Here is a 10,195-nt window from a genome sequence, read left to right on the forward strand (position 1 = left end):
ACAGTTCATTCCCCAACCTGTACTGGTACATGGGGTTATTCTTTCCCAGATGCAAGACTCTACACTTGCCCTTGTTGAATTTCATTGGATTTCTCCCTGCCCAATTCTCCAGCCTGTCCAGGTCTCGTTGAATGGCAGCACAGCCTTCTGGTGTGTCAGTCACTCCCCCCCATTTAGTATCATCAGCAAATCTCCTGACAGTGTCTCTGTTCCCTCATCAAGGTTATTAATGAATTTATTCAACAGTGCAGGTCCCAGCACTGAAACCTGAGGGACTCCACTAGACACAGGCCTCCAACTAGACCTTGTCTCATTGACCACAACTATCTGCTTTCTTTCCTTCAACCAGTTAACAATCCACCTCACTACCTGAGTAAAAGTATTCTTTATTCTTGATTACTTTTGTGCATTGCTTTTAAGTGCCCACATTTTCCACATATTCAGCATTGACTTAGCAGCCTCAAGTGTTTCATCAGAGCATGTTATAGAACTTTGAGGTATTCATTCTGCTCTATTAGTATCACCTAAATCCTCCTGGGAAAAAGACATCTTTTGTGATGAAACATTTGACCAGCCTTCAACATATACATATAAAATACCATTGATAGTTCTTCATCACACAGAAGTTTATTTGAGAATTTATGTTCCTGGGCCGTCTGACAGCATGTTTTAATGTGCATAATGCAGTGCTCTAATTAAAAAAGACAGCCTTACTACCAAAAAAAAAAAAAAAAGAATGACACCATTAACATGCTTTTTGTTTCTACTCTGACTTCTACTTCTTCCCTGCATATAGCCCTTTATATAGAGGTATACAAACTCCTATTTCCCTTTTTTTTTCCTAATGTACTATTTAAGATGCCGAATAAAAAAATCGAGGAAAGTATGCAGAGGATTTTAATATTAAACAAAAAATGTAAAGTATATAATATTTCTTGAGGTAAGCATCTCAAAATTAAGATAAAATCACTTAAAAAATGGTCACAATAAGTGTTATTAATTAATTTATTATCCTAGTAGAAGAAAAAAAAATACATGTAAATACTAGTAAAGATGAAATAGGGAGAACAGAGAATAAAGTGTCTGTATGAGCATGCAACTTTATCAAGATTTTTGTCTGTTTTCCAAGTTTATGAAGAAGTATAATTATCCTTTCTTTCAAAGACAGTATTGACAGTTCAGGTATTTTTTCTTACACTCTCACTTGAAAGTCACTAATTCATCATACTTAGAGTATTGTAGGGAAAATTATTCATATCTGATTTCATGTATTCAAGAGTGTTAAGTTGGGGAATGTTTATGCTAATAATGCAGAGGTGCATACGTAAAGGAACATGTTTCTGCACAAACTTTTGTGAAACAAGATGCTCTGGCAATTAAGGCACCAAGGGAATAAAGAGATCTCAAGGTTTCCTTTATTCCCTGTCCTACAGCTGTCTCAGTTTTAGAATGTTGCTCAGTCACTGACCTTATCAGCTCATTGTACTCATCTGGAAAAAAACTTCTCTTGACTTTGCTATCTTTTGTCAGGAATATTATCTCTTTATGTGTAATAACACACATATCATCTACAGCATCAATATCTGGTCTTTATTGTTTCTAACTATGACTGTAAACAAGAGAATAGCAATAAAAGGGTTTTTTACTACTTAGCCAATGAAACAGGAAATACACAGTAGAGATATATCCATTGATACATATGGTCATCTTTTGCTGAATATTGATAGTGCTTAAGGTTTTTATTTATATTTAGAAAATAAAGTGTCTGCATAAGGACAAGCTATAGAAATAAAATCAGAAACATACCAAAAAAAAACCCCAAAGCCAAAACCTGAAACCAAATAAAAATGAAGTTAAAATGAGGATGTAATTTTTAAAAAACATTGATCTTCTTGAGAAGAAAAGGTTAAATAATTATTTTTATAGAATTGTATTTGCCTCTAATTGAAGTTTTATTGTCTTTTTCTTATGTATTTACATATATATATACATGCAATTAATTAATTTGTGTCTAATTTTTATAATAGAACAAGAAATGACTATGGAAATCAGCTTTTTAAGGACATTTTGAGGAGAGTAATTTTCATATAACAAGTACAATTGAGAAAATTTTAACTGAGATGCCAATTTATTATATGCTTAATTGTACTGACATTAGTTTCACTATTATACACATTTTCTTATCCTATGTTTTAATCAAGACAGAGATTATCTCTCCATAGGTTATTTAGGATACAGAAAAGCACATAAACAGGAGAAAGGGTTAATCACAGTATGAAAACACTGTACCAAAAGTCCTCAAAAAGAATGAAGTCTGAAATGTAGACAAAAAAATATCCTATTTAATGATCTATAGAGTTGTACTACCATTGCAGATAGTGTACTGAGCCATAACACTTCACTGTGAGCATTGCTGTTTGGATAATTCACCTTTAAATTTTCTCCTTAAGTGAAGTTTTCTGCTGGACTTTTTCTCTGGTATTTCATTTCCATTTAGTTCATCTACTACAATCTATTAGTAAATAATGTTTAAAAAATTATGTTAATTCAGAAAAAAGTTGACTAATAGAAAGTCTCCCATTGTTTCTATTCGTCAACCACTTCAATCCAATCTGCTCAGTACACAGAAGCTAACACACACAAAAATGAAAACAAAAAACTCATATGTTGACTAAATACTATTAGAGATAACAGAAAATTGAGAGATTTGAATAAACCATGTGCTGTAGAATAGCAGGAATCCAAAAGGAACTTCCATTTCTTTGGTGTCTTTTTTTTTTTTTTTTAAATATTATTCGGCAATTTAACAAGATTAATTTCATGCTTTATCCAGAACCTTTTGTACAGACCCGTATTCAACTTGCTATTTTCAAATACATGCTAAAAGCAGGAAAAAAAAAAAAAGGATTTCTACAGAAATGCAATGCACCTGCAGAATTCACAGTCAAATAAGACTTTTATTGCTTATTGTTTCAGTACAACTTTCTTATCTGACAAATTAAAATCATTGCCATTACATCATCTCATGGTAAAAGTACTGGCAGAGGCTTTAAAGCAGACTTGCTAGTACCCTACCCTTTTTCCATGACAGTGGCTTGCTTTTAAGTGTCATTTTTTTGTCTTTGATTTCACTCTGGCTCTTCAGAGCCCAATTTATTTTCCTCTTGGTTTAGGTGTAGTATTTTAGCGATTATTGAGCTAAAACTCTTGTCTAGATACTCGTTTGCTAGCTTTTCAATTAGTATAATGTTTTCTTTCTGATTTGACATTCGCAAGTGCTGACCCACTTGTATCTATCCACTCTCCTCCCTTTTAAAATTCTTCTTTAAAAATACTTAATTATGTCTTTACAATCAAGCATAATCCACTTTCTTTCATTTTCAAGGACCTCCACAATCTTGAAACACCCAGTTATCAAATCTTATTTATGATAAAATATCAGCACAGACTTTGATTGGATGCATCAGTATTTTTTATATTTTCAAATAAGCTCCATGCTATCTCTCAGACATGGGAGGAGTTTCTTAGAAATATTTTCAGAACAGATAACTGTTACCATATTTCATCTGTTCCTTTAAAATTCTGCATCACCATGCTTATGAAAAATGTCAGAATTAGTTTACTGATGTACCCATTCCTACTGCATATTGGTTTAGCCAATATTGTCTCACAGTTTTTTTATTTATCAACCTTCCATTACTGGTTTTATTCATAAAACACTAGTTAATTGGGGTAGAGGTCTTTTATCCCTGCATTTGTAATGTTTTGTAGCTTGGATTATGGGTGCATGAATGCAAAAGCCAGCTGTGCTTTTTGTATGACAAAAGAGAGTATTATACTTTTAGTGATTTCAGTAAATCTTTGATATTTTTGGCCATATAAAAGGAGAAACTGAATGCATTTAGGAAGAGATGAATCTCAATCTTGATCACATGTTTTCACAGCCATTACTAGTGTTTTTCTTAGTCATGTTTTTTCTTCATATCCTTTGCTGAACACTTTCTAAGACTGAAAATATTTGTTTATTTGAGGGTTTTTTTCTTCATTTAGAAAAAAAACCCACAGTTCTGCTTACTTCTTATGTTAGAGGTGTAATAATAAACAGATAGCAGGTAATAAAAATATGACCATTACATTCACAGAAATAAAAACTATAGAGAACAGTATACCCAAGATGCTGATTGATTTGTGTAATGTATTGAATCCCTTATTATTTAAAAATACAGCCTTACATCACTTGATTATTTTGCTGCTACGCGTTGAACACGTTTCCATTAAAATCTATTCTGTAAAAAATTACATTAGAAAAAGGAAAAGTAAGAAAGTATAAATAATAAGTACATAACTTAAAAAAAACATACTGAATGTTTATTGTACCCATCAATCTTGACATTGTCAGACATTGTCAGGCCATATTGGTGTGCCTACCATAAGTACAAGGTCTAAGAGGATATACTAATAACATTTGACAAACAGACAAAACTTCAAACATGTACAAGAATGTATTGACTGTAGTCCAAGTGATCAAACAGCATGCAGTGCATCAGAACACCACATTTAACAGAAGTTATATAAAAAATGGAAACAATTTGAAAATCTTTAGCACAAATGTTTTTAGTCCACTCTTTTGATTGATGGATCTTTCTTTCTATTTACTACTGTCCAACAGAAATATGTTGCTTTGGCAGTACCTCACCAAATGTTGGAGCATCACATTTTAAACAACAACCACAAAAATTGCAACAAAGTATTTTATGACAGTAGAATCTAGGTTGGGGTTCACTTAAACTAGATGTTTCACAAACAAGAACATTGATTTATTCCTGCTTTTACAAAACTGTCTGTAGAGATAATTACAAAAAATATCAGAGGGCAGAGTTACTTGTTTGGAGCTACCTATCAGGCCTCTGGATGAACAGGGAATAGAAATTATGTTCAGGGTTCCTACTTTGGTTTCATAAAATGGTATTTGGCTGAAATTAAATTGCATGATACCAAGAGATCAACCTACAATACCTCCTTTTAAAAAGTACACCAGTCTTGGAGACTGATAATTAGTACTATATACTGTCTGGGAATAAACTTTCTGCTTTAGCAGGGTTGTTTATTGTCATCAGCAGGTTAACTTCAACCTATTTAATATCCTTATGCTGTGAAGACCTATATTCTGAATACAGTACAGTGCATCACAACCATAGTGTCATACCGTCTGTAAAACATAATGGATAAAATATTCACTCTAAAAGCAAAAGTTTTTGAAAAGCTTGAAAAGTTTCAAACTTCCATCTCTCACTTCTTGAGAACAGGATTCAACTGCTTGACTACAGACTAGTCTGAATGAGAATATTTCACATCTGTCTTTGCATCTGAGTTAATGTGGACCTAAAAATACTGGAGCCAAGAGTCAGAAAGAATAGCACTGAGCATGGCACATGTAGGGCCTGTTGGTTCGAGCCATCAGCTGAATGACAGTTACTCTCACTTTCTGCTTTATTCCCCAGATTATTACTGCTATAAAAGACATAAACCTAGGAAGTTGATTTGAGACCAGAAATGAACAGAAAAAAGGAACAACAAATGTAGTAATAGTTTATGAGAATAAATAAGACCACATTATAACCTCTGAAAGAACTATTGCTTTCCTTAGAGTCCTGATTCCTAACAAGCACTTATTTAAATCCTGAAGATGCAGAGAACAGAAGGAGGTATATTCATAAATGTAGCTGTTGCTGTACCACCAGTCCACAGATACTACAAAGCCGTCATGCCAAATGTACATCAGTGGTTGTAGTAAAGAGACAATACTGAAGATGTGTGTGCATACATGTTTTCATGTATATTAACTTAGAAAATTACACTTCTTCCTAGCTTGATAAGAAATTTTAGTATAAGGGAAAATGTCAGATAAAAATGTATGCTGGATATTAATTACATCTCAGAAAGAAAAAGAATTGGTTCCAGAATTAGTGGGTATAATCTGACTTTATTAATCACATAATAGCTGCTTACCTATTTTATCCCAGTTTTCTCCCCTACAACAAATATGGTAAATATTTCACTGTAGAAAATCTTTTATTTCATGCTCTTCTAAACTACCTGGTCTTTGATGCTTATCAAAGTTTCTTGTTGAACGTTGAGACACATACCCGGCATATTCTGACAAAACAGCATGACTACCGTAGCTTTCTGTCCAGAATTCAGATCATGTTTGCAACAGTTAGAAATTATGTGACAGTAACATTTCTGTCAACATTATGATCAGAGACTCACACAGAGTCACAGAATCTTAAGTGTTGGAAGAGACCTTGAAAGATCATCTAGTTGAATCCCCCTGCCAGAGCAGGATCACCTAGAGTAGGTCACACAGAAACTCATCCAGGTGGGTTTTGAATGTCTCCAGTGAAGTAGACTCCACAACCCATCTGGGCAGCCTGTTCCAGTGCTCCATCACCCTCACAGTGAAGAAATTCTTCCTTGTGCTTCTTTGCAACCTCACGTTCCAGCTTGTACTCATTGTCCCTTGTCCTGTCATTGGACATCATTGAGAACATCCTGGCTCTATCCTCCTCACACCTGCACTTTATGTATTTGTAAACATTAATGAGATCACTCCTCAATCTCCTCTTCTCCAAGCTGAAGAGCCCCAGCTCCCTCAGTCTTTCATAAGGCAGATGCCCCGCTCCATCATCTTTGTGGCTCTGTGCTGAACTCTCTCAAGCAACTTATCCTTGAACTGAGGAGCACAGAACTAGTCAAGTTTTGATTTATTTATTTTGTCAGACCTTTGATGGATAGTCATTACAACACTGTTACTTCACTTCCCCTTTGTTTAAGAAGAAAATATGTTCTTTTTCAAGCATTTCCATGTTTTCAAGGACATTGAGAGTTCTGCACTTGGACCATGTTACGCAATTACTGAAAATGTAAAAAGTTCTAACAACTAAACTTTATATCTGGTTGGAAATGTACACCCATACATTTAAGAAGCACAGATGTCCTCCATAGCAACCTATTTTCTTCATTATTCCAAATTCCCAACTATTGGATTTACTGGCGAGACTCTGTTCATGCCAGGAAAGTTGTGCTGATTTATACTGGGTAAGAAATGAAACCTCTGTTTTGCAGTGTGTTATGTGAGTAATTTTTTTCTTTCGCTTATTTTTCTCCACCTTTTAGTTTACACTTCTAAATTCACTTTTTTTTTTTGTTTGTTTCCCTAAACACACTTTTTTATACTGTCAGTGCTGACTATTGTAATTTTATTAATTGCAGTGTTAATGTCACTCCCCATCCCTTTATGGCAAAGCGTAATAGTGTACTCTATAGGAAGAGGTTTCCAAGTTAGCTGTCAGGACTCAGGACTTGGATGTGTATTTGTGTGTGCCTTGTGGTAATATATTCGAGTTATCTAGATGTTTAGACCTCTTACTTACTGAAACAAGTGTAATAGACTTTCTAATTCTTCAGACCTAAATCATCATGATTCTACTGCAATATAATATAGATGTAATTCTGTTGGCATCTTTAATATTATTCCAGTATAAAGCCCTAGCTATTATTTTAGTGAATTAGGTCTTTTTTTTTGGAGACCTTTGGAAACAAGGATATTCTGAACTTGCAGAGTTTATGTAATTTAATTGAATATTCATAAAGATAATTTAAAGTATTGTTCTGGTTTAGCAAGGAGCAGCTTTTGGCTTAGTAACAGGGGGAGCGGGTTGCAGTGAAGACCCAGTAAAGAGTTTGCGGACTCTCCCCCGGCTCCTGGGTTCACACCCACCTCCGGCCCGGCTGGGCCAATCTGGCGCCTCTGCCATCACTATTTAGGGGACGGGAATTGGAATGCGAGTGAGGAGGTGTTAAGAGTGATACAAGATGGAGGCGACCATGCGGACCCGTGAGTGTGCCAGGAGCTTCTACCACGTGGGGTGCAGGGACAAAACTACAGCAAAGGAAGCAGGTTGTCGATTCATTAATCTCCAACCTTCCACGCTGACTGACAAATGGTATGGGGAGTCTCAGAAACTGGCTGCTGCTGTCTTTTCCCTTGCTGTAAAGCTCCAACCATCCATCATTTTTATCGATGAAATAGATTCCTTCTTACGAAGTCGGTCGAGTTCTGACCATGAAGCTACAGCTATGATGAAAGCTCATGAGTCTGTGAGACGGGCTGGACACTGACTATAACTGCCAAGTCATAGTGATGGGAGCCACCAACCGTCCTCGGGATCTTGACTCTGCAATCATGAGAAGAATGCCAACCCGGTTTCACATCAACCAGCCGGCTCTGAAACAAAGAGAAGCAATCTTGAAGCTAATTTTGAAAAATGAAAATGTGGACAGGCACGTAGATCTTCTGGAAGTTGCTAAAGAGACTGACGGTTTCTCAGGCAGTGACCTGAAGGAAATGTGCCGGGATGCAGCACTGCTGTGTGTCAGGAAATACGTTAACTCTGCCTGTGAGGAGGAGACCCATGACGAAGATGAAATTCGGCCTGTGCAGCAGCAGGATCTCCACCGGGCAATTGAGAAGATGAGGAAATCAAAGGATGCCACGCTGCAGAACGTTTTGATGCACGTTAGTTTAGATTAAGACAAGGAGCACAGGAGCGGTTTCAGCCATAATTTCATTTGACTTCTGTAATCAATTAGCAAAAAACATGAGGGGTTGGAGCAGGGAGATGTTCCTTGAGTCCTACTTCTGGGAATTGTTTTTATACAACAAATTCTAAGTTATTGAGATTCTGTTATGCACAACTAGAGGTGTACCAGTGGGTCAGGAAGCAGAACAGTGAGAGCCGAGGCCACGGACTTGGGCTTGGCCCATAACCTGCAGCTCGGCACAGCTGTATCGTAGGCCCGGAGGCGGGTGGGCCAGTGCTCCCACCCCACATCACTGTACCTGCCAGCCTGTGTGTACGTGTCTGATGTATATAGCCACACTTTTTTTTTTTTAAACATATATATATAGACATAATCTCTAGATAACTTGAGTATGAAAATCTTTTCTACTTACTGAAGTGAACCAAATGTGCAGATGTATAGATTAAAGGTTTGTCAATACTCAACTTGCTTTTATTCCTTCCCGTTAGTAGCAAATACGAAGGTAGAAATTCCGCTTCTAGAGGCAAAATTGGAAACGTTACTGATTTCTCTTTCATGTGACCACTTGAAATCTGGTGTCATTTAGTAAAGGTAATCAACACCTGTAAAAAAAAAAAAAAAAATTTTTTTGCAGAGAGGAGCTGCAGCCTTTGGGATAAGTGCACGTCGGAGCAGCCCGTGCAGGGCTGCCGTGCCTGTGAGTTACCCCACGGACTTGCAGGGAGGACTGGTGTGGAGTTCACCCGTCCTGAGGAGGGACAAACGGCAGAAGCTATCGGGAACAGACTAACTGAAACCCCCACTGCCTGCCCCCCCGAACCGTTCAGGAGGGGACAGGGTAAAAAACTCCAGGATCAGGGCTCTGAGCCCAGGAAGAGGGGAGGTGTGGCAAGAAGGTGTTCTTAAAAAGGCTGGTTGGACTCTTCATTGATGTATCGCTCTGTATTGTTTCATTTTGGTTATGTTTTGGGGTTTTGGGGTATGTTTTAGTTGATGTTGCATTAAAGTGTTTTTTTCTGTTTTCTTCCCCAAACCGAGTGGCCTGGTCTGTTTTGTCCTGAACCTTAAGCGGCAATTAAGCTCTCCCTGCCCTTGAGCAATTCTCAGCCTCTTCAGTACTCGAGGCTAATCGTGGTCTTTGTTCCCTGATGGGCCTAAACCACGACATTTTTGGCGCCCAACGTGGGGCCTCGAGCTGCTGGAGATTGGGATTTGTGATAAGGATGGTGAATTGGGAGTGGTAAAGGACAAAACAGGCGACTGGGTGAGGCTACCTTGTGTCTAGGGGTGGATTTTTATTTATGTGTATTTATTGTGTTATGTGTATATCATTTATTTTCACGGGGAACTGTTTGATTCTGTTTGATCTTAGTTACTGTATGTTGATTTGTGAAGGTGGTTCAGATTCCCTTATGTTTTCTTAAATAAGTGATTCGCAGAGGCGAGGGGTCCAATGTTCTGGTTTAGCAAGGAGCAGTTTTTGGCTTAGTAACAGCGGGAGCGGGTTGCAGTGAAGACCCGGTAAAGAGTTTGCGGACTCTCCCCCGGCTCCTGGGTTCACACCCACCTCCGGCCCGGCTGGGCCAATCTG

At 37.3% G+C, this 10,195-nt stretch overlaps 1 protein-coding gene across 1 annotated transcript; it reads left to right on the forward strand.

Moving 5' to 3' along the window:
• Positions 1-8,153: 8,153 nt before the first annotated feature.
• Positions 8,154-8,794, forward strand: LOC133625642 (outer mitochondrial transmembrane helix translocase-like). Its single transcript, XM_061998398.1, has one exon. It carries the CDS (start codon positions 8,204-8,206, stop codon positions 8,591-8,593), a length of 390 nt encoding a protein of 129 aa, XP_061854382.1. The 5' UTR covers positions 8,154-8,203; the 3' UTR covers positions 8,594-8,794.
• Positions 8,795-10,195: the final 1,401 nt, after the last annotated feature.

Source organism: Colius striatus, chromosome 6 (genome assembly GCF_028858725.1).
Source record: "Colius striatus isolate bColStr4 chromosome 6, bColStr4.1.hap1, whole genome shotgun sequence".
NCBI lineage: Eukaryota > Metazoa > Chordata > Aves > Coliiformes > Coliidae > Colius > Colius striatus.

Coding starts and splice junctions, on each gene's coding strand:
- LOC133625642 (XM_061998398.1), top strand. CDS start 8,204: ATGGGAGCCACCAACCGTCCTCGGGATCTTGACTCTGCAATCATGAGA.